At 55.4% G+C, this 24784-nt stretch overlaps 2 protein-coding genes across 33 annotated transcripts in view; one reads left to right on the top strand and one right to left on the bottom strand.

Annotated features, from left to right (window-relative positions):
- SETX (senataxin) overlaps positions 1-4607 on the top strand; it is a 79214-nt gene extending 74607 nt beyond the window's left edge. For all 24 annotated transcript variants that reach the window (XM_070595402.1, XM_070595390.1, XM_070595395.1 and 21 more), the window contains one exon: positions 1120-4607. In XM_070595402.1, coding sequence (XP_070451503.1) covers positions 1120-1851 — 732 coding nt within the window. In that variant the 3' untranslated portion in view covers positions 1852-4607. The remainder of the gene's footprint in view (positions 1-1119) is intronic.
- An 11344-nt stretch (positions 4608-15951) lies between these two features.
- NTNG2 (netrin G2) overlaps positions 15952-24784 on the bottom strand; it is a 79917-nt gene continuing 71084 nt past the window's right edge. For 7 of the 9 annotated variants that reach the window (XM_070596998.1, XM_070597000.1, XM_070596999.1 and 4 more), the window contains 5 exons: positions 22444-22518; positions 20814-20909; positions 19062-19229; positions 17417-17551; positions 15952-16899 (listed from right to left, as the gene is read on the bottom strand). In XM_070596998.1, the coding sequence (XP_070453099.1) occupies positions 16664-16899; positions 17417-17551; positions 19062-19229; positions 20814-20909; positions 22444-22518 (710 nt within the window). In that variant the 3' untranslated portion in view covers positions 15952-16663. The remainder of the gene's footprint in view (positions 16900-17416; positions 17552-19061; positions 19230-20813; positions 20910-22443; positions 22519-24784) is intronic. The other 2 variants (XM_070597003.1, XM_070597006.1) reach the window with 2 other exon arrangements.

Raw genomic sequence — 24784 nt, 5'->3', positions numbered from 1 at the left:
TGGTAAAATGTGAAAACAATGTGCATTTTAGAATCAATTAAATAAAATATTATTCCTATTTTACAGATGAGGAAACAGGCTCAGAGAGGTCAAGTGACTTGACCAAGGTCACGCAGGGAGTAAATACTCTGTATGCAGCGTCACTGCTACCCTCACCCACCTTTGTGACTAGTACAGGAGCCCACACAAGGGTAGCTATCCTTTTTCTTTCTTCTCTTTCCTTCAGCCTTTGTCTTTTTTTTTTCTCCTTCACGCCCAGTCTTCTTTCTAAAGAGGCCCAAGTTCTGATGGCTGTGAGGAAGCCGTTTAGTGCTGAGGAGACTCTAAAGGGGAGAGCAGAGAGATGCATGCAGCTGGGACTGCTCTCCCTTGGATGTGCCCTCCGTAACTGAAGCTCCTCCGGGAAGGAGAAAGTGGGGCGATGTCTGTGGGATAGTATCTCAGTACATGAAGACTGTTAACCCTTTGGAGTTTAGGAGGCCTTTGAGAATTGGATGAAAGCTATGGACGTCTTTCTGGAACAGTCATATACACTCAGAATTTGGGACTTTCTGAAACCAAGCCTTCCTGTTTCAGAATGTTAGCCTTGCCAAGAGACAGGCCAGACTAGATCATCAGGGTCCAAGAGGGCTTTCTGGGATGTTGGAGTTGTTCTCTGTCTGCACTGTCCAGTACACCAACCACTAGTCACATGTGGCTGCTGAGCACCTGAAATGTGGCTGGCGCAGCTGAGGAGCTGAATTTTTAATTTTATTTCATTCTAACTGATTGACATTTAAATAGCTACATGAGGTTACTGGCAGCTGGTGGAGATCTCTGTGGCAGCCGACGACCATGTAGCCCGAGTACCAGTGGTAAACATGGTGGGAGTGCTTTCCTGTAGGTGGTAGCCAATGCTCTGTTCTGGTAACATGGCTTTATCATTCTCTATTCGAACTTATTTTTCCTTTCAGCTTTGCCTAACGAGTAATGGATTCTTGAGAATCTATTCGTGAAAGTATACTTCATGAATCCAGTATCCAGAAAGTGTTCAGAAATGAAAGCTGGAAGCTTATGTTTCCCAAACACATACGTATTTCTTTGGGGTATTAATTGTTTCTCCTTTCTCTTTTTTTCAAGGACAATGAGCATTGGAATGAACTGATTCAGGATGCTCAGAAGCGTGGTGCCATTATTAAGACCTGTGACAAAAACTATAAACATGATGCAATGAAGATTCTGAAACTCAAGCCTGTACTACAGAGAAGTCTGACTCACCCTTCAGCTGTAGCCCCAGAGGTGTCCAGACCCCAGGGCGGCTTGCCCAGCAACAAGCTAGACAGTGAATTTGCCAAGACATCTTTTGCTTCTTCCCTGTACCACACCCCCTCTGACTCCAAGGAAACTACTGTTACTGCAAAGGACCCTGAAAGGCCTTCTGGTCAGGACTGGCTTCGGGACCCACGACTGCTTAGGAGGATGGGCATGAGCCCTGAAGCCAAAGGGAAATGCCTAATGGATCCACAGTCCTTGAGCCCGCAGCATCCTGGAGCAACACCTCCCTCGGGAGAGCCAGGCTTCCCTGTAATTCACCAGGACGTGGGCAGCGTGCAGCAGTCCGCTGCCAAAGGAGCTACCCTGAGCAACCACAAACCTCATGTGCAGTGTGATCCTCCAGCTGCTAGTGGTGATGCTGCCACAAGTAGAAGAAAATGTGACCAGGAAGGGATGCTCAGCTACAGAAGAGAGACCAGGGCTTTCAGTGAAGGGGACCAGGAGAAGTACAGCTCTGTGAGCCATCACACAAAGAGGAACTCTGGCTGGGACAAGGAGGAGGAGGACAGTAGTTCAAAGAAGAGAAAAGTTTTATAGTACAGCCAAATGACAGAGATTATCAGCCACAAGCATTATTGCAAACTTAAGATGACCAGCTAATAGGACTGTTTAGATAAGATTACTTTTTCCCTTAAAGGAATGTGTGTGCTGTTGGAAAACATGGAAAGTGCATCCCAAACCCTGAGCCTCTCGGTCATCTTGAGTGCTTTCTGTCAGTTCCGGCAGCCTTCAGAGGGCGTTTGTGCATCAGTAATAATGTCCTTGACGTCAGAGACTTGAAGTGTTGGTCTCTTGTTCTTCTGTAGAAAAGGAGGTCAGACTGGAGTGAATGTTGTAAAAGTTGAAGTGTATATTTGTATAGCAAATAACAAAATCCTTTTAAAATTTAATCTAGTAGATGCTTTTGTTTCCCCTGCTTAAAATGTTAATCATTTTCAACAGAAGAAACTTTATATTTAAAAAAAAAAAAAAGGCAGGAGTGCAGATCCTTTGAACCATTGTTATGGTAGGACAGGCCCCTTCAACGGCCTGGGGAGCTGGAATAAGCTGGCTTACTGTTTGGAATCGTGCTGGTGGGTCAGATGTCTCTAGTTCTAGTAAAAAGCAACTGGAGTCTCCTGGGAGAAACTTCGGGAAGCAGAGTTGTGTTAGGTAAGGCTCTGCTGACATTGCACAGTTTTAGACGAACGTTGGCACAGGATGTTAGATTTCTGTGACAAGTTCATCTACCTATTTTAGTAAGCACATAGTTCTCCAGCTAAAATTTGAATTCTTCTTGAAATAAAAGAAGATGAAATGAAAGAATAATTCTTGAAATATCACTCAAATACCCCCAGCATGTTGTGAGCTTCCTGTAAGTGGTGGGTTACAAATCTGCTGGGTGCCAAGTGCTGGATAGTGCTGGGTGGCTGTGTAGGAACCCCCTTGGCTTGCGTGTGAAGGCTTGCAGATTGCCAGGAGGCTCCAGCTAATGAGTTTTAGGTAGAGCCTGGAAAGCTGTGTGTTAAACTTCTTTCCAAGGAATTCTGGTCACCAGGCGGCTTGGGAACGATGAGGGCAGGCCACATAGGATATGTTAGGCAGGAAAGAAACACCCTTTTAAAAGACAAGGGTAGAAGAGGAGTGAAATACTTGGAACTCAGAACTAGCAAGAGGGTTGACAGATTTCCTATGATCTTTGGAAACTGTCTTCACTGATGAAAGTACACCGCTTTTGTAGACTATCTGATTAGAGGGCATTGTGCTGCTTTTGTGAAGGGAAAGTGGCTGTGGTGGTGGAGATGTCAGAGACTTGGACAAGGGAGCAGGGGCTGCCTAATTTCAAAGTCTGGTTTTTCAGACACGCTCACAAAGTGAATTAGAAATGTCACAGACATGAGAGTGTATGTTAGTAGCAGTTGGCCGTTGTTAGAACTAGTGGCTTGTAGTGAGTGCTATACGGCCCATTAGCTCGTTTGGGGAGGAAAACAAACCCCTGAAGATTAATGTGCACAAGGTGGAATTTTCTTTGTCCTCTGCTTTTTAGCAAAAAGGACTTTGTGTTAGTCAGAAATTCTACTGAAGCAGATTATTAAAAGCTCTAAAAAAAAAATGGTGTGCTTGCCAAGAGTTTCAGTAGTCTACTTCTTCATTACCCAGTTCCTTCCCGCTGTTGTCCGGACATCTGCTGCTGAGCAGACACTCCTGTCACTCGGGGCGCACGTGCCCTGTGCCCACAGTCAGGCCCTGCTCCCTGCTTGTGGCTGGAGAGTCTGTCCCTGGCCACGCAGGTAAGGAAGCACAGGTGCGGGCGTGAGCCCTGCGCTGTCTGGGTCAGGGGCTCCGTAAGCTTCCTGCACGTGCCTTTGGCAAGAAATCTCATTGTTACTTTAAGCTTACTTTCCTGCCATCTTTGTAAAATGCTCAATTTAGCAGATACTTGTAGTGGTGACAGTTTAGAGAGTCTAAAACTCTGTAAGGTTGTAAAGGAGGCGTGACAAAACCAGCTGGAGTCAGGAACTGCTTCCACTCTGCTCATGCAACAGCCGAGTTAAGAAATAAGTGTTCCCCAGAATGCACACTGTGCTGCCACCCCCAGGTGACATTCTTTCCAGGTACATTTGACACCTCTTCTCGCACATCCTGTTCACCTGTTGGTGACCACACCCCTGGTCTCATGCGAGATTTAGTACACCTGCACAGTCCCTTCTCAGGGGCAGACCTCCTCCTGACGGCCTCCGCCAGTGAGTTGCAGCCACCCGATGTTGCGTTTGGAAGTGTTTGTTGCTCCCGTTGGAGAAAGTATTTGCATAAGCATTTCATGTGTCTAGTGTGGCATTTCTGGATGCGGCTGTCACAGCAGTGTTGTTATTGGTAGTTAATCTTACTGCAAGGTGAACAGTATGGCTGTTTGCTTTGTCCTTGCCATGGCGTTCTTAGAAAGTACCCTGTCTTTCAATATTGGTTTTTTCAACATGAATATATTCTACTTACAAACTCGTTTTGCTTCTTTGTATATAATTTGCCTTGGGTTTATTGTGCACAGTTTATTTAGTTATGTTTTCGTGTATTATCAGGAGCAAATTTGATAAGTACATGTGAATAACCTCCTGTAAATGAATTTTATAACAAAAATGTACTAAAATATTTTCTCAAATTAGTTGTGCAGGATTGATAATTTTTTGCTGTAGCTTTGACTATTTCTTTGTTCTGAATTCATAGGTGAGATTTGGTGAACAATAGCCATGTTGTCTTTGTTAAAACCTAATTCTAAGAGAAAATGGCAGAATTAAAAGTGGAAGCAAGAAAACTGACATGGGGTAGGAGTGATGTATGATTGAGTTAAGGCACAAGGTGCTTACCAGATAACACATGTAGTCTGCAGTTTGACTTGTTTTATGCTGAAATTATTTGGTGGGGATTCGTTTCATTCACCTTTGTCGTGCAGCCCCACCCCCAGCTCTCCTTGTTTCCCAGCTCCGTTTGGAATCTTGCCGCTAAGGTGACAAGGTGCGGCATGGCCGACTGTGGGGTTCAGTTTAGATACGGGAGTTTGGGCCAACAGAAATGCCTGCTCACCATTAGGCTGAGGTTGGGGAGGGACAAATGAATGGTGACCCATGAAAGGAGCTCCCAGAGGCACCAATGGAGGAGCAGAGCGTACATGTCCAAGTCGGGGAACTGCTGGCTACAGAAGCGAACGTGTTTTATGAAAGCAGTGACTTCAGGGAGCATGGTCATAGTGTGCCACACTGTTGCCCGTTCCAAGGCCCTGGCCCTCAGCCTCCGGGTCTCGCTGTCCCCGGGGCGTGCACACAGCCTCACTGGGCCGCCTGCTCCTTTCAGATGCAGGCACAAGTTACCCAGGAGGGTAAAATGACGTATTTGGGAGTTATGGGGCATAATAAATTTGCCACATGACCCGATGAGAGATGAGTGCTCTGTGATTGCCATTCCGTTTGTGCAATTCGTGACTGCAGCAGCTGTAGCCATGAGTTTTAAAGTCACTCCTGACCAACTCTCTCACATGATAGCCACTGCCTCCACCATCCAGTGAAGAGTTTCACCATTCATTGAGGAATAAATAATTCAGGGAAGAAACTAAAATTTAGCTCCAGCTTAAATAGAATTTATAGTGGTGTGCGGCAGAATAAAGGTGGTTTCTGTACACAAAGGACCCCTCCATAATTCTTTTTTTTTTTGAGGAAGATTAGCCCTGAGCTAACAGCTGCTGCCAATCCTCCTCTTTTTGCTGAGGAAGACTGGCCCTGAGCTAACACCCATGCCCATCTTCCTCTACTTTATACGTGGGACGCCTACCACAGCCTGGCGCGCCAAGCAGTGCCATGTCCGCACCCGGGATCCGAACTGGCGAACACTGGGCCGCCAAAGGGGAATGTGCGCACTTAACCGCTGCGCCACTGGGCCGGCCCCCTCCAATTCTTAAAGGACCTCAGTTACTGTCACTGTATCCTACTGTACCAAAGACATTTGCCGAGTCAAATGGCATGAACATGAATGCGTCCGGAGACGGACAGAGTGTTCGGGAGGCGTCCCTGGCATGCTGATGTCCCCACAGCGCGAGCTCAGCGGTACCGGCAGTTGCTGCTGCCTGTGCTTAAGCAGCATCGCTGCAAATAGAGTTGTTGTAGTTTTCACCCTGGGGGCTGCACTTTGGAGTCCCCTGGGGAGTTTTTTGAAAAGTTCCCACTCCTGGGCTCCACCTTAGGATTTTTGCCTCTGGCACCAAGCTTTTGCCCCCGTTTTTTTTGTTTTTAGACTCTTCAGCTTTAACAAATTCACTCCAGGTGATTCCGTTCAGCAGCCAGCCTTGAGGCCTGGCTCCTCCAGGGTGAGGAGCAGCTAGGAGCATCCCTGGGACCCACTGAGGGTCTGCCTTTCTCAGTGCGTCGTCCCCTTTGGGTGTCCTGGACGGAGCAGGCCCATGCCAAAAAGCCATCTTGGCGTCTTTGCTTTTGTTCAGGAGATTCCCAGCGGCAGCATAGCAGGGCCCGAGGAAGGACAGGTGAGAACAGCTCATGAGTCCTAATGCCTCCGTGACTCAGGGGAGGAGATAGAAGTCTCCTTGCAGAATCCAGGAAGCTTTGGAGCGAATCCGTGCAGCCGAGACGAGCTCTCAAAAAGGCAACAGGTCTGATGTGTGTTCTGGCCCCCGGCAATGAGACACCGAGTAGCTGCCACTGGTGCTGGGGCTCTGAGTTTAATCAAAAGAATACTTGGTACGAGTCTGCTAGACATCTGTACTCCACATACATCATCTCTTTGAGTTCTCCCACCAAGCCTACAACAGACATACTATCGTTATCGTCATTGTATATAGATTTTTATAACACAGGGTCCTATCGGTGAAACAGCTTTCCTGGGGTGACTAAGGGAAGAGCTCGCAAAGCTGCAGTTCTCGTGACCCCACAGCCCTTGCTTATAACCACTGCAATAGGGACGAGCAAGACTGGATGCTGCGCTGGCCACACAGCCGCAGAAACAGGCCTGGGGAGGGAGGTGGTGTCAACGGGAAAGGGGCAGGAGTCTGCTTCAGCTTTGCCATTGCCGTTGGCTGTGGACAATTCATAGCCTCCGCGGGCTTCAGATTCTTTACCTGAAAATGACGGGTGGAGTTTGAATTCTCTTCTCACTCTTGTCACCAATAAACTCTAAAGTCCCAGGCCCAATCCCTGAGGTTCTGGAGAGGAAGAGGCTGGTGGAGTGTGGTGGATTTCTCTCTTTGTCCGTTTGGGCTGCTGTCACAAAATACCAGTGACTGGATGGCTTATAAACGACAAACATTTCTCACAGTTCTGGAGGCTGGAAATCCGAGATCATGGCACTGGCAGATTCGGTGTCTGGTGATGGCCATCTTCTCACTGTAACCTAACATGGTGGAAGGGGCCAGGGAGCTTTCTGAGGCCTCTCTTAAAGGACACTGATCCCATTTATAAGGACTGCACTCTCATGACCTAATCACCTCCCAAAGGCCCAGCGTCCTGATACCATCACATTGGAGTTTAGGATTTCAACATATGAATTGCGGGGCAGGGCCGGTGAGGGGCACGCACAAACATTCAGTCCATTGCAGTTTGTAAGTTGTCAGCTTGGGTAGGCTGAATTCCCGGAGTTGCCTGTATGTTTTCTTTGGGGTGGGCCACAAGAGACACTGCATGAGATCTGGAGGCCAGGAATGAAGGAGCAGCCCTCTTCTTCATAGACTCCCAAGGTTGAGACAGAGGTACCAGGCACTGTTGTAACCCTACCTGCTGTCACTCATCTGCTGGCTTGTCGGTGTGGGGCAGTAGCCAGGCCTGGAGCTGGGTCTTCCTTCCCATGTCATCTTCAGCTTCTCAAGTGCCTGGGCCACGTGGCTGTATGGCTCCACGACAGAGGGCACCAGCGTCTCCTGTGGGACACCCACGTCTCCAAAACTGCAGGCAGACTGACATGGGCTCCAGTCCACCCTCACAGTTCCCCGCTTGTCCTCGCTCTCCCACTTTACATCCATCTTCCGTTCCCAACTGCCTGTAGACTTCAAGCTCCATTGTCAGACGTGAAGACCATAGGTGCCTTAGCCACTCCCACAAGTGCATAAGGCCAAGTCCTTGAAATTCATACATTATGTTTGTTTCTTACAGTGGTTCTGCTTCTCTAATTGAACCCTCACAGACACAGAATATACTGGTCCCTCCTAGTGGTCACCTCCTTATGTAGTCCCCTCCTATGGTGAATAGGGCTGACCTGTGTAAGAAGTTTGGATATCGTGGAAATGACAGCATGTGTGACTGTGGAAGCCAAGTGCTCCCTCTTGGATCGTTTGCTCTGAGGGAAGCCAGCTGCCATACTTTGAGGATACACAAGAATCTCTGTGGGGAGAGGTCCACATGGCGAGGAACTGAGGCCTCCTGCCAAAAGCCAGCAACACCAACCTGGGCAGTGAGAGTGCCATCTTGGAAGTGGGTCCTCCAGCCCCAGTCAAGCCTTCAGATGGTGCAGCCCTGGCTGACCCCTTGACTGAAACCTCAAGAGAATCCCCAAATTAGAACTACTGAGCTGCATTGGAATTCCTCACCCACAGAACCTATGGGAACTAAATGACGGGCCCAAGCCCCCCAAGCCAGTGCCTTTCAGCCAAGAAGAATGAGATGCAAAGATGATGTACAGTGTTGTGCTGTATGCACAATAAGCAGCCATTCTAGTGTGGGGAGGCAGAGAAGGCTGGGAGCTTAAGGGTGGAGTAGAAGTTAGCATTCCAGACAAAAACTGGGGACCCCAGTGAAGAAAGAGCATGACAAAGTCTGAGAACACGTTGGTAGGGGCTGGCGATGAGGCTCAGGGCAGTGACTGAGGAAGGCCGGATCACCCAGGGCCTTTTAGGCCAGTGACCAGTCAGGTCTTATCCTACAGGCAGTAGGGAGCCCTGAAGGTTTTTAAGCAAGGGAGAGTACTTTTTATAAGCAAAAGTCATTCTCAGGGCTGAAAGCATGGGACTAGCATCCTTGACTAATACGCGCCATTGAGACATGAGAGGGAACCGTCTGTCTGAGCCCCCTGGGTCTTCCGTGTCTCTGAGCTTCTCCAGCTCGGTGCTCAGAGGCCCTGCTGCTTCCACCTCAGGTGCTGGGCCGGGAGCCCGCGGAGCTCGCCTGTCTTTGCCCGTTCTTGGCGGAGCATGTCGGGAGAGCTTTTACGTACGGTGGCTTGGGTTCTGTAATAATCTTGGATGATTACAGCACCAAGTAAAGCGAACTAACTTTCCCAGGTCTTCAGTCTACAGACCTTGAATTTCAGTCCTCTGTGCTTAACTGAGGCCACCCTCTCAGGGAGCAGCAAGAGGAAGGAAACTTTTCATCATGACTGTTCAGGCCACAGGGACACCTTAGCCTGGTCCCTCTGGTCAGAGGGATGGGTTTTCTGTGAGGATTTTGGGAACTCAGGCTGCTGCTCCCACAGCAGGTGGTCGTGCTGCTCCATGGCTAGGTCAGGCCTTGGGGTGGGGCTGGGAGAAAAAAACCAAATGCAAGAATTAGCTGGGGTGGGGGGTGTGGCCGGCCCTGAGGCTGAGTGGTTAAGTTGGCGCGCTCCGCTTCGGTGGCCCAGCGTTTTGCGTGTTCGGATCCTGGGTGTGGACATGGCACCACTCGTCAGGCCATGCTGGGGTGGCGTGCCACATAGCAGAACCAGAAGGACCCACAACTAAAAATATACATCTATGTACTGGGAGGATGTGGGGAGAAGAAGAAAAAAAGAAGAAGATTGGTAACAGATGTTAGCTCAGGGCCAATCTTCCAAAAAAAAAAGTTGTTTATTGCCTTTCCCTCTAAAAGAAAAAAGAAAGAATAAACAGGAAGTACTCCCACAGTCTCGGGCTCAGAAACCCCTGGTGAACTGTAAATCGCTGCTGCTTCTTCCTTTACCAAACCCTCCCCTGGTCACTGCAAGTATCTGATTAGGGCCAGCCCTGTGGCCTATTGGTTAAGTTTGGCATGATCTGCTTTGGTGGCCCAGGTTCAGTTCCCAGGCGCAGACCTACACTACTCCTCTGCTGTGTGTGTGTGGCAGCAGCTCACATAGAAAAAAAGAAGATTGGCAGTGGATGTTAGCTCAGGGTGAATCTTCCTCAGCAAAAAAAAAAAAAAAAAAAAAATCAGATTAGGTTCTGAAAGAGTGATTCTGGTCTTTTTTTTAGCCTCCTGGTTGCTTCGGTGGAGGGAGCTTCCTACTCTGCCATTTTCCAGGATATCACTCCTTCCTTTTTAAATTGCATTTATAAAATTAAATCTATTTAACTTTCTTTTTAAACCCTGAAAATGCCTGACTTCTAGTATTTAAACTGCTCTAGTAAATCTAATAAATTAAATTTATAAACCTGGTAGGTCTCGGTGGCAGTGATGGGAGTGGACTTCCGGCCCATGTTAGAGATGGCCAGGAGCGCAGTCTCCTTCCTCCCTCCCTGCCTCCCTGTTCCCGGCTCCCTCTCCTCTTTCTTCCTCTGGGTTCCTACCCCCAGACCAGCCCCCTTCCTCCTATTGGGCTTCTCTTCACCCAGCTCCTGACATGGTTGACCACACTGCCATTTGTAGGCTCCCTTACACAGTGGAAGAGCTTTCCCACACTGTTTTGTGGACCAGACTGTGAGCCCTGGGCAGCAGGACCCACCTCTGTCTACTCAGGGGCCCGGGAGGGCGAGGGGGGTCTGCCTGGTTCATTGCGCCCTGGGGCCTGGCACCTGGAGGTACTCAAGTATGTGCTGAATGAGGGGAGGGAGGGAGGGGGAGAAGGCAGGGAGGAAGGAAAGGAGAGAGGGAAGCAGGAGAGGGTGAGAGACTGCCCCACCGGGCAGGTGTTCTGGGATTCTGGGACGGGGCGGGGGCGGGGGGGGGGGAGATGGAGTGACAACAGCTGACACTCACTGACCCCGACTTGGTGCCAAGCCGTGTCCTAAGCCCTCCACGTGTTAACTTGTTTCAGCCTCACAAGAGCCCGATGATGTAGGTACTATTAACATGCCATTTCACAGATGAGGAGACTGAGGCACGCAGAGACTAAGTACCTTTCCCCAGGTCATCCAGGTGGTGGAGGACAAGCTTCGAGCCCATGTGATGGGACTCCAGAGTCTGTGCCCTTAAGCACCATCCCTTCTGCCTTTGGAACCACCTCCCCTTCAGGGGAGAAATGTCAGCTGGGGAACATGCAGTGTGGGTCAGGCCCGTGCCTTTCATGTCAGCTGCAGGGCCCAGCTCCTGGAGCTCCCAGGACTCGGGCTCCCTTCCAGCTACTCCTGGCCGGGGCCCCAGGGCCACCTGCTCAGCCAACAAAAGTGTCCTCTGGCCAGAAGTCGTCTGGAGTGCTGCTCTCACAGGTGCGTTCACCTGACCTGGCCTTGGGCCCACCCTCAAGGACAGCAAGGGCTTCTGTGCCACCAGGAACACAGCCATGGGGTCTCTGGGAGCCTGGCCAGCCCCTGTGTCCTCAGAGGGCCTCTTGGGTGAAGCAGTGACAGCCCTGCAGGGAGCTGGAGTCCTGCCGCCACCGGGGCTCTGGGTGGGGAAGAGCGAAGGTGACAGCAAAAGTGGAAGAAGGGGATCTTGCATTTCTTTTCCATCTTAAAATACCTCCTTCGATATTCAGGATATATTGCTAAATTTTATAAAGCAGGCTAAAAATGGTGTGTATAAGATGAGGCTGAATTATTAAAAATAAACAAAATAGAGAAAAAAGGTGTCAACGGTGCCACTCAGTGTTATAAGCTTGGGCTTCTGCGCCAGAGAGATTGGATTTCCATCCTGGACTCTGCTTCTTGTTGGCTGTGTGACCCTGGGCGACTTGCCTACCCTCTCTGTGCTGGCTAGTCATTGTTTCTTTGTGCCCTTCCTCTGGTTGGGGAAAGACAGCCCCCCTCCCTTGATGGAATGGGAAATGGTGGACAGAGGGTATGGGCACCTGGTGGGAGGCGCAGCAGGGAGGCCAACAGGAGGCAGGCCTGGGGGCAGGGCCGGCGCCTGAGGCAGCGAGTGGGCCACCAGGACAGCAGCAGCAGCGGCTCACTGGCCAGCCCATCGTGGGCAGGATACTGGGTGGCGATGCTGGCTTCACGGCACCCTCCGTGCATCCAGCTCCCCCACTGAGTCTGTGGGCCCCTCAATCCTTCAAGAAATCTTTTCTGCTAAATCACCCAAAGCTGGTTTTTGGTGCTGCGCCTACGCTCTCCAACCTGGATGCTTTTGGAGCCTCAGTGTTCTCAGCTGTAAAATGGCTATACTCCTGGAGCCGACTTCCCAGCTTCATTGCCGGGATCCTTGAAATAGGGATGTCAGGCCTCAGCACAAAGCTTAGCTCGGGGCTTAAGGAAGGCGGGGAAATTGCCTGCGGGTTTGTTTTACGGAAAAGTACTAGAAACGTACATCAGAAAATATTAACAGTTATTAGCTCTGGGTGGAGGATTGTGGGTGATTTTCATTTAAAAATGATTATTATTTCGCTTTTCTGTATTTCTAACTTCCCTACAGTCGTGATTTGTGTTTTAAAAAGGAAAAATAAATAAGTAAGGCTTTTCTCCCCTGGGCCTCTTCCCCTAACTCTTCTGGCTGTGGACGTGCTGGGCATCCCTCGGCCTGGGGGAGAGCGGCCCAGCGGGAAGTGCAGGACGTGCGATGGCCACTCCCCAGGCGCCCATCGATGCCCCAGGCCCGTGAGGCATGGCAGGGAGCGAGGCGGGGACGCCGACGCAGCAGGCCCACTGATGGAGAGGGGGCAGGTGGGGGCAGGGCGTGGAGGCATGTCCCCTGACAGCAAGAGCCGATGAAGGCTGGCTCCCCAGGGCGCCTTGCTCCGAGGCCCCGGAGCCCGCTGCAGGGCGGAGGCGGCAGGAGGGGCGGGAGAAGGAGCAGTTGCAGGTCCCACCCCGGGTGGCTGCCCCGGGCCTGGGGCTGCATGGTCTGGGTTCAACTGGGCTCTGGACCTGAATCAACTCCTGCCCCGCTTCTTAGCAAGTGTGACTTCAGGCAAGTCCCTTCCCCTCTCTTGACCTCCGCTTGTCCCTCTGTAAAACGGCACGACCATCCCTTCCACCTGGGGCGCGGGTTCCCAACTGGGGACAATTCTGCCCCCCATTTGCAATGCCTGGAGGCACTTCTGGTTGTCAGGCCGGGCAGGAGGTACTACTGGCATCTAGTGGCCCGAGGCTGGGATGCTACTAAACATCCTGCAGTGCACAGGACGCCTCCTCCTACACGCCCCGCCCCCCACAAGTATCCAGCCTAAATGTCAAAGGCACCGAGGCTGAGGCGCCTGTCCTGGGGTGAAGGTGAGGCTTCCTGTGACGATGCTCGCACAGTGCCCCTGGACAGGTGACTATTGTCATCCAGGCTGTGAAACGGAAGCCCTCTCTTCCTTCCCTCTCGGATGGACCCAATGTCAGAACGTGGGTTCTGGGGACGAGGGCACTCTGTTCAAAGGAGGCTGGGCGATGACTTTGGGCTCCACTACATTGTTTTCTCCTCCCTGCCGCCTGGAAGATGTCAGAGTTTTCCAAATGGCCGCTGGCAACTTTCCCTCCACCCTCCGGCAGAGGTCAGGGCCTGAGCCGCGTCCTCAGAGACTGGAGCTGCCACTTGGATTTACAACACGCTCCACCTCCCCGGCCCTTGCTCTCACAGACTGGTCCCAGGGAAGCTGACACAGCGCTGGGCGGGTTGAGAGATGTTGGGGAGGACACAGCACTGCCCAGCAAGGCCTCTCTCCTCCCAGACCCCTCAGAAGCCTTCCAGGGACACACCCAGAGTGACACAAAGGTGTGTGCACAGTAGAAGCCATTGGTGCCCTGTCCAGAGCCCCTCTATGGGAGCCGCCCCCTCCGCGGCTGCTGGCCTGTTAACAGCTCACCGCTGCCCACCTTCTGTACAGGGCGCTTATACTTCAGCATCCCCCCAACCAGCAGGAAGCCGACGGCTGGCTGACATGAGGCTGTCCCCTTGCCTCAAGATGTGATTTGTACTCCAGAGCCCCCTCGGTGGAGCAGGCTGAGGCTGGACACCCATGCGGGGCCGTTCCCTTCTCCCTCTCCTGATTCCCTCCCTACCTCAACAAATCCACGCACTGAACCCTTGTCTCGAGCTCTGCTTCTGTCTCGGGAGCTGGACCCAAGACTGGGGGGGTGTGTTTGGCGATGCACTATTGTGGTTCCTTTCTATTTGAATATTGTGATGGTCGGGAGGAAGACCATCACTGTTCACAAACTGCAGCCAGCCGTTGGTGGCATCTGGAGGTGGATTGTGGTCAGCCTGCCCCTGCACTCATTTGAAGGTGGAGGCAGGTCCTGTTCTGGAAAAAGGTGGTTCGAGACAGCAAGGCCCTGAACCCCTTGGCCTAGTGCTGTCGTCCGCTGTCTTCATTGTTGTCATGGGCAGTATTATGACGTGGGGGCTCCAGCTGAGGGACGGAGGGTTTAGTCTCTCCGGCTTCAGTGGACTGAGCGGGCCCAGATGCTGGGTGGGGAGAGCCAATAACTTAGGAATTAGTAAGTCTGTATGTAACAGAAAACCCAAATTCCAGCGTTTAATCACATCAAGATTTATTTTTCTCGTACATTCAGAAGTGCAGAGGTGGGTAACCAGGGCTGGTCCCCAGCTCTGCTCGGATCTCAGAAAAGCAACTTCCGCCTTCCTGGCTTCACCATCCCTGAGGTGGACGCTCACACCCAGAGCTGCGGGGGTGGGGGTGGGGGCTGGGGCCCAGCCTGCGACTGAGCGCCAGGGGGAGGGGCCAGAGAGAAAGGCCAGGGCCCAAAACCTGGCCAACTGAGGTTTGGTGGGGAGTTCCGGATAGGGATGCTTCTAAGGAACTTTCTGGAAGCCCTGCCCATCCCTCCTGCTTACATCTCATTGGCCAGAACTGTCACATGGCCACTCCCATTCTTCAAGAAGCTCCAGAGATGTTTCCTTTTAGCTGGGCTTTGTGGGGCACTGTCAATAAGGAAGAAGGTGGGGATGGACCATGGGGATGGGGGGGATGAAGCCAGGCGGGACCACTTCCTTTGGGGGCTGGGCGCTGACCGCTGCAAGCTGGTGTTGGGAGTGGGAGCCGAGGGAGGAGGTGGAGCGGGGCGGGGCGGGGTCGTGGCTGCGTTTGGCCTTGAGATGCTGTGAATAACAGTTCCGATCCAGTTGTAGCTCCCCCTGCTTCGCTGTGTGGCAATCTCTTGTCATCCTGAAGGCCAAGTTTTGCTAAATTCGGTCTCAGCCTTGCTTTGGGCACTGGAGGGAGGGGCGCGGGTCTAAACTCCCCACCCCTGAAAGAGTGGCTGCAGCTGGCGGAAGCCGAGGGCCCAGGGTACCTGCAGGTGGGGCTGTGGGAGCAACTAGGAAGCAGAACCCAGTCGTGGGGCTGGGAACCTGCTCGCAAGGAAGTAGGTGAGGAGAGAATGCCCATCTTCTGGACAAGCAGCAGGGGGACGTGCAACGCCCAAGGGCTGGGGGGGTGGCCCTCGTGTGGCAAAGGGCCTCAGTTGACGGACCTCGTTCTTCAGAGCTTCCTCTCACCGCTCCCATGCTGCCCCAGGGCCCCTCCCTGACCTCCAGGAGGGAAAGGGGAAGGACAGGGCGGTCTGCTGTGGACCTTGGCGGTGCCCACCTCCGCCTGCCTGCGCCCACCTTGGGAATCTCTGGCCAGCAGGGGGCGCTGGAAGGAGGCGGCGGCAGGCAGCGGGCCTGAGGCTCGGGGTCCAGCAGGAGTGAGAGGACCCATCCATCCTGATTTAGAAATCGCAGCCAGGCAGTCACGCTCTATCAGAACGCTCTGCCGCTCATTTCCCGGGGACTTCTCAGTGACGAAACCAATGTCCACCATGTGCTTTGAAATTTGAGGACAGCAGAAGAGAAGCGCCAAAAGCTCTGGTTTTTTTGTTTGTTTGTTTGTTTGTTTTAGGGACAGAAGGGAGACAACCTCTTAAGTTTGGGGAAGCTCCTAACCTGTGGTCACTGGCAGGGCGACGCCTGGCCAAGGAGGAGGGCTGCCTGTTCTCATTCACAGAAGTGCCTGGGGAGGTGGTGGCCCTGAGAGGGAAATCGTTTCTTTAAGGCGATTTTGTGGGCTCCTGTTTAAACCCCAAACCTGCCGGGTGTAAGTGAACACACAGAGAAAGAACACAGGCCGTGGAGGCAGCAGTGAGCAGATTCTTTACTCTGTCGGATTATACACCATCAACCACCCGGGGGGTGAGCGGCGTCGGGCTCGGGTCCCTCCTTACAGGGGACAGTAATACAAACAAAAATAGTTCTCTACAAAACAAAGTTTCCAGCCCTCCCCACCCTCCTTCCTAACTCCGTCCCGCAGACGGCGGGGTCCTTGGTCACCAGGCCTCTCCGGGGGCCTGGGGTCTGGTGGGTTGCAAAGGAAAACCAAGAGAGAATATAAAAGAGAATCAAGGTAGCGGCTGGAGTTGTAGGCAGCTGGAGTTCCGGGGCGGCCGCTGATGGGCAGCCGGGCCCGGCGCAGGGCGCGTCCGCAACAGTCGTGTGTCTGTGTGTGTGTGGGGTGGGAGGCAGGACCTGGGGGAGTCGGGGGTGAGCAGCGTTTCCCCCACCCCCTGCCTCACCGCCTGCCAAAAAAAGGGGGGGCGGGGCGGCGGGAAATAGAAAAGAAAAACTAAGACCAAAATCGCAGGTCGCTGCGGCCGGGGCCCCACGGCGCCCCCTGCTGCAGTGCCGGGCAGGGGGCAGGTGCCACTGAGGGGGCGGGAGGACTCTGCTGAGTAGCACCTGGGAGCAGCTCGGGCCGCACCCTTCCCGCCGCCGGCCCGGCTCCCGGGCGCAGGGCGCAGGGCGCGCGCACCGGCCCTCCCGGGCCGCGGGTCCCGCGGGCCGGCTCAGCAGCCCAGGCGGGCGGCCAGCCCCAGCAGCAGCAGGCAGCCGAGCAGGGTGGCGGGGCGCGGGGCGGCCCCGGGCGCGCGGTCGCAGTCCAGGCCGCCGTCGTCGTCCGCGGGGTCGCAGCGGGGCTGCTCGCAGCGCACGCCGGTGTAGCCGCGCGGGCAGGCGCAGCGCTGGTTCTGCACGCACGTGCCGCCGTTCTGGCAGAGCAGCTGGTCGTCGTCGCACACGTTGGCTGCGGGGCGGAGGGGCAGTTAACGCGGGTGGTGGCCCGGTCCACCCTCCAACCCCCCGGTTAGAGCTTCAGCGACTGGGACGTGTGAACCCTGGGGGCGCGGCCTGGACAGAGGGTGTTGGAGGCTCAGGGCGCACTTGGCCCCCGCGTGGATGTTAGCAACAGCCGGGCGAGACCTGGCCCCCGCCTCCCTGCCGCCACTGTGCCTGGCTGTCCAGCCCACTGGCCTTGGCGCGGTTCTTCACACGCACCTGCTTTGTCACCTCCAGAGCTTTACACACGCTGTTTCATGTGCCTGGAGCGCCCTTCCACCCTCTTCCCGTGGCTAACGCCGACTCGTCCTTCGGGTCTCCCCAACTCCAACCAACCCCCAGCTCCACTCTTGCCTCCAACTGCCTTCCTGGCTCTTGACTATTCCCAGTCGCACCAGGCTCCTCCACTCCCTGCTGGCCCCGCCCACCACCCACACCCCGCCTCTGGCAGCATCAGGCCCCGCCCCCCGCGGGCGCGCACTCACGGTAGCAGCCCTGGCGCCAGTAGTGCGTGGGGAGGCAGTCGTCGCACTTGGGCCCCGCCGAGCCCTCGCGGCACTCGCAGAAGCCTGTCTCGTTGCACCGGTCGTGCACGGAGCCGATCTGGTTGCAGTTACATTCTGCATGGACACGTGCACGGCGTGCGGCCTGAGCGACTCGTGGGCGCCCTCCGCCTGGCCCTCCAACCCTCCCGGCCCCGCATCCCTCCCCGCCGAGTCTCGGCACTCCGCAGAAGACGCTCCCCGCGGCTGGACGGCGGGTGGGGGCTGTCTGGGGTGTCCAGATCTTGAGGGAAGACTGTCATCATTCCCTGGCATCCATTAACTCCCCCATCCCGGGCCCTGGCGCTGTGTGGCCTGGGCCAGCCCCTTCCCCTCTCTGGGCCTCAGTCTCCGCGTGTCACTGGAACGGGCTCAGATCCCTCCCAGCTCTAAAGAGCTACGACTCTGACAGGTGGGAGAAGCCTCTCAGAGGCCGTGGGGCATCCAGGCTGTGGGGTTTCTGTGTGTGTTTTGGGGGGGAGGGCGTAGCCCACACCTATAGCTCCTCTTCAGGCCGAATGGCGGAGCAGCCCCAGAGGCCGCCAGCCTCTCCCGGCCCCTCCCCAGTTGGTTTCCTGGGGCCTCGGCTCTGTGGGAGGGGGCAAATGTCCCCACTCTGGGAGCCCTTGAAGCCCAGTGCTGGGCCTAGGGGTGCAGGCAGAGAGAGAAGGCAAAGGAGGGGGTGAGGAGGGGCACCACTAATGGGACCCAGAGGCCCCGCCCTGCCCCTGCAGCTGGCCAGTGTGACAGGGGCAGCACAGTTCCCTTTGGCTCACTTTAGAGTTGATGTTATTATCTGAAGGCTGCCGCCATAATTCAGACTGCTGGCTCCAGCTCTGTGGGCTGCCCTCCTCTGTGCGGCCAGAGCTGGCCAGCTGGGTGGGGGATGAGCCATTGGGTCCCCAGGGGGCTGGGCACCCTAGGGCCAAGACCTGCTCTCTACAGGAGACAGAGCCCGGGCTGGTGGGCAACCCTTCCAGGCTGGTGGGTGTTGGCTGGGGGCCACGGGTTTGGTCTTCTGGGATGGCCCGCCCCTGCCCAGGCACAGGGCCCCCATGACTTCCTTTTCTACCCCCGAAAGCCAGTCCTGGAGCAGCGTTTGAGGAAATCAGACCAAGTGCCCACTGGGGCTTGTGGGTGGGCGGCTTTGTAAGTTGGGCCTCTGCTTACAACCCATCGGAACAATTTCACTTGAAGAGAAGCTTCAACCACAAAAAAGGGTTGAAAATCTTTGATCCGATCCGCCTCCTGATTTTACAAATGGGGAAACTGAGGCCCAGAGAAGGGAAGGGAATTGCTCACATGCACACAGCAGCAAGGCAAGCTCTAGAACCAGTCTGACTCTAACCAGTGGTTCTCAAACTCCAGTGCCTTCGGGAAAGACCGCACGGGGAGGTTATTAATAGAGCGGACTCCGGAGGCTTCTGTCTTTAGAGACGCCCAGCTGGAATGCGCCCTGGAGCTGCAATTTCCACCGCCTCCCCAGGGGATTCAGACGCAGGGGTCTCCAGACCCCACCTAACAGCGCTCTGCCGGCCTTGGGCCCTTCGCCCCATTCCAGCGCCTTCCCGCGCTGCGCCCGGCTCACCGATGCACACGTTCTCGTCGTCCAGCTCGGCGGAGCCGTTGCGGTAGTAGCCCAGCCGGCAGTGCTGGCAGTGCTGGCCTCGCGTGTTGTGCTTGCAGCTGACGCAGGTCACCACGTTGAGGAAGTCAATGTAGCTGCAGCGGTTGGAGTGGCCGTAGCACTCGCAGTCTGCACCGGGCAAGCGGGAGAGACGCCAAGTCAGTGAGCGCAAGGAGACGGTGCCTTCCTGCTCCCCCACCCCCCAACGTGTGTTCCAGGAAACTGAGGCACAGCGAGAGGAAGGACCCACCCAGGACATGTAGTGGGGTAGGACCTGGCACGGGAAGGTGCCCTGGACCTCCAGCACTTCTGTACTACTTGGGAAGAGACAGGCCTGCCGCCTTGGAACCCGAAGGAGGAGCAGTGTAGGCCCAGCCCACAAATTCCCACCTGGCCCTGTGGGCAGACGCCCAGGAGGATAAATGGGCAGCACCCACTAAGGGCCTGCTGGGTGCCACGGCGAGGTGCTCTCTGAAGGATGCCCATGGGATGCCGGGGTGATTAGAAAATGATTCATGCAGGGTCAGGTCAAGCCGACAGACTGTGAGCTCAGGGAGGGGGGTGCCTGGGTTCATGGTGTGCGTTCACCATTGTATCCCCAGCGAGTCAGGGGAGGAGAGCTGCATGCATGAACGCTGGACGAGATGGAATGGGCCAGGAGCTTCCTCCGCAGGCTGCTTTGGAAGACGGTGGAAGGAAAACGCCCACCTGCAGGACCCTTTCTTACCAGCCTGTGCTGTTCTGCAAATCTGACTGGCACCAGAGGGCCCGATCTTGCACGGCCCTGAGAGTGAGTGCCACCTTAAGGTTTGTGCCCTGGGCACCTCGCTTTGCCTCCCCCTAGTCCTGGCCCCGCTTCTGACTCTTACTGGAGGCATGTGACTCCAGACCGAGGACAGTCATCTCCGCCCCATCCTGCTGTCTCCTCCAGCCCTGCCTCTGCTCCAGGGACTGGGCAAGTCCTGTGACCCAGAGCAAGGCCCCCACGGGTTGGTGGTGGATCCCATGACATAACAAAGGGGTGGGGTTTGGTGAGAAGAGTCACCTTTCCTGCTGCAAGAATGGGGGCCATCCCTTGGTGTCCCTCCTAACGGGTTCAACACCTCTGAGCAAGAAAGCCACATGGCTGTCGCAGAACAAGGAAGGATGCTGGCCCCCCTCGTGAAATAGCATGTGTGTATCTCCAGGGGACCCGACCTCCCTTTGGTGATGGGAGGGGGGGACTGAGCAGGTGTTGGCGGTCAAGAACATGGGAGACCTTGGAGAAATGAGCCTCTGAGGTGTGCCCAGGAGGAGATGGTGGGCATTCCCACGCCTTGGGCCTCCTGGAGCTGCCCCCATCACCTTGTCCCTCCAGGGACAACGAGAAGGTGAGGCATCCTCCAAGTGTCCCAAGGAGTAGTGTTTGTGACCCCTGTGTCCCAGATCTTGCTTCCACCAAGACAAGCCCCTGGGCCTGGGCCACACCTCCCAGGGGAGCCGGGACTGGCTATTTCTGGCAGCTGCTCTGCCTGCCCTGTGCCTGCCCACTGTGCTTCTGAGTCATACCTGCTCCCAGCTCCCCTGGGGAGGGAGGACGGGAGGGAAGACAGGCTCAGTTTCACCTTGACCCAGCTGCTGCGGGAGGGCTTTCCGAGCCAGGCATCCTTTGTCGCAGTGAGGCAGGGGAGAGGGGTGGAGGAGGGCTGATCCGGCCTGGGGCCTTCCTCTTACCTTGGAATTCTTCAAGAGGCATCACTTGCGGAGATTTGGGCCTGAGCTGGAAGGGTTTGGAGGCCTTGGCAGGGGCAGTGGCAGAGGTGCCCACAGCTTGGAGAGATGAGAAACAAGCTCTTTCATCAGCCACGGTCCAGCTGTCCAGGGCGGGCTATCCAGACTCAGGAAAAGCCCAACAAAGGCTCCCAAGGTGCCCTGGCAAGCTCTGGGGCAGCCCTGTCGCCTGCTCAGATTGGAGGTGACACAGCACATCCAGGGGCATGCAGAACCAGCCCTGCCTTTGGTCCCCCCTCGGAGACCTCCTACGCATCCAGCTGGACTAATCCTCCCAGATGACTTCTCTGTCCCAAGCATCCCACACAGAGCACTAAGCACTTTGCTGAAGCCAAACAAGTTTTTAACTGATTGAAAACATCGCTTTGCTCTCTCCTCTCTTCTCCAAGCTCCCTTGAGCATCAAATCCAGAGTCTGAAGCTGGCATTTGAGACTTTGGCATCTCCCTTACTTTCCAGAGCAGTCTCCCTGCCCCAGCCAAAGAGTGTCCTCTACCGTCCATGGATTCCCCACTCGCAGGTGTTGCCGAGCCACGAGCGCAGACAGCACCTGCCTTTCACTGCCCAGGATCCCACCGGAGCCCCAAGCCCCATCTTTGTGGGTGACCATGACACTGTCCCAGAAGCATTGCTACCTCCCTTTGGGAGTCTGTGGTGCCCTTGTCAGTCGAGGGCAGGGCTCTACCTGTGTCCATCACCAGGGAGGATGCCCGGACCCAGGGGCCTCCAGGTTGCTGGGAACCACAGACATTCACCAACTGTGGTTCAGGCTCTGGAACTGCCTGCCAGCAGAGGGCGCTCAAAGCCCTGCTCAGCGCGGCGAGCTGGCGCTGAGGGAGCTTGAGGTGTGGGGTGGGGCTGCTGCCTAAGTCTGGGCATTAGGCCTACTGTCCAGGGAACAAGGTGAGCTGGGACCGGGGACAGCTTCCCTTCTTGGAGACTCAGGCAGGCCCTGTGTGCTTCCTGCGTGTGTCCATCCATGGCTACAAGCAAGCCCATGTGTGGCTCCTCCCACCGCAGTGGAAGAATGAGGCTCTTGGCTGGGGATCAGTGCCTTCCACGATGCCCCACTGCCCTCGTTTAACCAACACATCTTCCGCTTTGCCGGGCCGGTTGCTCACCCCCATCGCACCACCAAGCCTTTGCCCCCGCTGGTCCTGCCGCCTGGAATATGCTACGTTCTCCCTTCATCTACTCAGTCAACCCCTCTTCTGGGTCTGACTGCCCCCCAGCTCCTGCGGGAAGCCCGCTCTGACTCTCTCTGAGCTCTCTCACTGCCTGGGGTGTCTGGTGAATGATGGTGGCAGGAGAGAGGATTATGTTATGAGGGCAGAGTCTCCACTTGGCTCCCAAGCCCTCAGGGAGAGTGTAGGATGAAGAGGGTTCGGGTTTGGTGAGGTCACACAGGCCCTTTCTAGGCAGGTAAGAGTTGGGGTTGGGAGCAGGTAGAGCTCCCAGGCCCTGCCCCTCAGGCCCCCTCCCTCCCTCGGTCCCCACCACACACACCCACTACCTCCACTACAGAGGGAGGGGCCTAGGGGGCTACGAAGGAGCTAAGGCCCTGCCCCCCATACCTTCTGCACTGGAGGACACCTGGGGCCAGGGGGGGCTCTTCCCGAGGGGGGCGGCTGTAGGTGGCCTGATCCACTCTTGGGGGGAAAGAAGAGAAGAAACGGAGTTATGCGAGGGGGTGGGAGTCGGGGAATCCTGGGACTGACCGAGACATCAAACTCAGACAGCCCCACACGCCCCTTATGAGAAGCAGCACTATAAGAAGCGGTTCTAACTATACTGGCCAACACAGAACTGGGTCCAAATCTACTGGAGAGGCAGCGTCTACACGAGTGCAGCCTGTGGAGGGCACAGGTGGACTTCAAGCCAGAGGGGAGTCCTTTCTTCAGTGGGACACCTGAGTCTTGGAACTTGTCCACCCTCCCTGTGTGGCCCCGGTTCCGACTGCAGGGGTGAGGTAGATGGAGTCCCGTGCCTGGACCCAGACCTCTCTGTGTTGAGTCTCTGCCCAATGGCTGTAAAGGGGGAGTGTGTTCTGGGCAAGACGTCAATGTGTCCAGAAGGGTCCTCAAAGGCTTCCTGTCAAACCCCAATCCAGGGACCGGAGCATCCTCCAACGTCTGGTGTGCCTCCCCAGTCAGCACCTTTCCTACCTCCCTACCCCCTGGTTTGGGCCCATTTTCATGGACCCCAACATGAGCCAAACCCCAGATACCACAGTGCCCATCTCCGAGAGTAGCTGGACACACCACAGGGGAGGCAGGCAGGCTGGCAAAGGCAAAGAATGGCTCTGGGCCGAATTTCAAAGGACAAACCCAAAGGGGCAGGGGAGAAATCGGATTTCTCCCCCTTCTTAAAGGGATTATGCACCATGCCGGTTGGTGGGGAAAGAAAAAGAAAATCTACCAGCTGAAAAGTGTGGGAGACTTTCCAGCTGGGAGCTGGGGGCCTTTGGACATCAAATTGACACTAATTTGGTGTTCAATGAGGAGAAGAGGCTGCTGGACCCAAATTGGCAAGGGCTTAATTAGAGCCGCAGTAAACCCGCCCCGGAGGCACTTGGCTTGGTGCCTCTCCCCCTCCACCCTCCGCGGGCCGGCCAGGGAGGGGATTAGTCTGAGCGGCCTTGCCCGCCGGGCCGGCAGCCCCTCCCTGCAGACGGCGTGACCTTGGCAGGCAGGAGAGGCATCTGGGCAGGGGTTCCTGGGCCCCGCTGGACTCTGGCCAAAGAGCCTGAAGCACCTGTTGGGAGGCACCTGGAGAGACTCAGGACCTTTCTGGGGGCAGGAAAGACGCCTGGCTGGGCTCTCCTGGGACATGCTCAGGTGTGCGGGAAGAACATTCTCGCAGCACAGCGGCCTGTGTCATGTGCCAAGACCAGATGGAGGCCCCGTCTGTTCCTTTGGAGCTGTGCAAGCCAGGCCTTAAAGACAGCACCACCTCCCAGCCCCCTCCCCGAAGCCTCAGGGCGGTAGCACTGCAGGGGCTGAGTGGGCAGGTGGTGCCTGGAGTCAGCGAGCCCCGAGTTCGAGTTCAAGTCCTGCCCGTGCGCCTTGGTAACCCTGTTACCTTGAGCAGCTGCTTCTTTCTTTCTTTTTTCTTTCTAAACAGCTTTATTGAGGTGTGATTTATATACCATAAAATTTAGCTGCTTCTTCCTAAGCCTTCCTATCCTCACCTACCGGACTAGGAAAATAACAGCCCTCACCTGACCGAGCTGTGAGCGAGGACTACAACGCCAGAGTGACTCTTAGGCCAGGGGAAGTCCACTCTCCACCACCTGGAGCCATTGTCATTGTCAGTGGGGGTCCAGGAATAATGGGAGCCCCATGCATCGGCTTCAGTTGCTAAAGAGGAGGGATGATCCCTAGAGGCAGGCTGCTCAGGTCCCCAGCTGTCCCTCTGGAACCTCCTTCTCCCCTTAATGCCCTGTACCCGGTGCTGGGCTCAGGATCAGAGCTGACCACACCCTCACTAAGTGTTTGATAGTCCAGCCTGGAGGGAGGGGGCCACCTCCTCACCATGTGGGTCCCGAGGACCTTCCTGACTCTAACCTCACCTCTTCCAGGCTCACTGCCCTGCCTCTGACTCTCTCCTTAACTCCCAGCTTCGCAGTTCGCCCTCCGCCAAATCAAGGCAGCTCTGACAATGGGTGCAATGTTCCTTGAGGGGTGTGTGTGTGTGTGTGTGCAGACAGAGAGAGAGAGAGAGCGCGTCTGGCCTCCCACCCAGACAGACCACCATTTGCAGGCAGACACAGCACCCACCACGACTATTTTTGCTCCCGTCCGCCCATCGACAGGCTCAGCAAAAAAGCACAAGTCTCAGGCGGCTGGACCAGCTCATGTCCGGAGCCTGGAATTCCCAGAGTGACCCCATCCTCCACCCCAAAGAGGATTCTTG

This window comes from Equus przewalskii, chromosome 26 (genome assembly GCF_037783145.1).
Source record: "Equus przewalskii isolate Varuska chromosome 26, EquPr2, whole genome shotgun sequence".
NCBI lineage: Eukaryota > Metazoa > Chordata > Mammalia > Perissodactyla > Equidae > Equus > Equus przewalskii.
The sequence above is the reverse complement of the archived record's forward strand: the minus strand, read 5'-3'. Positions and strand labels throughout refer to the sequence as shown.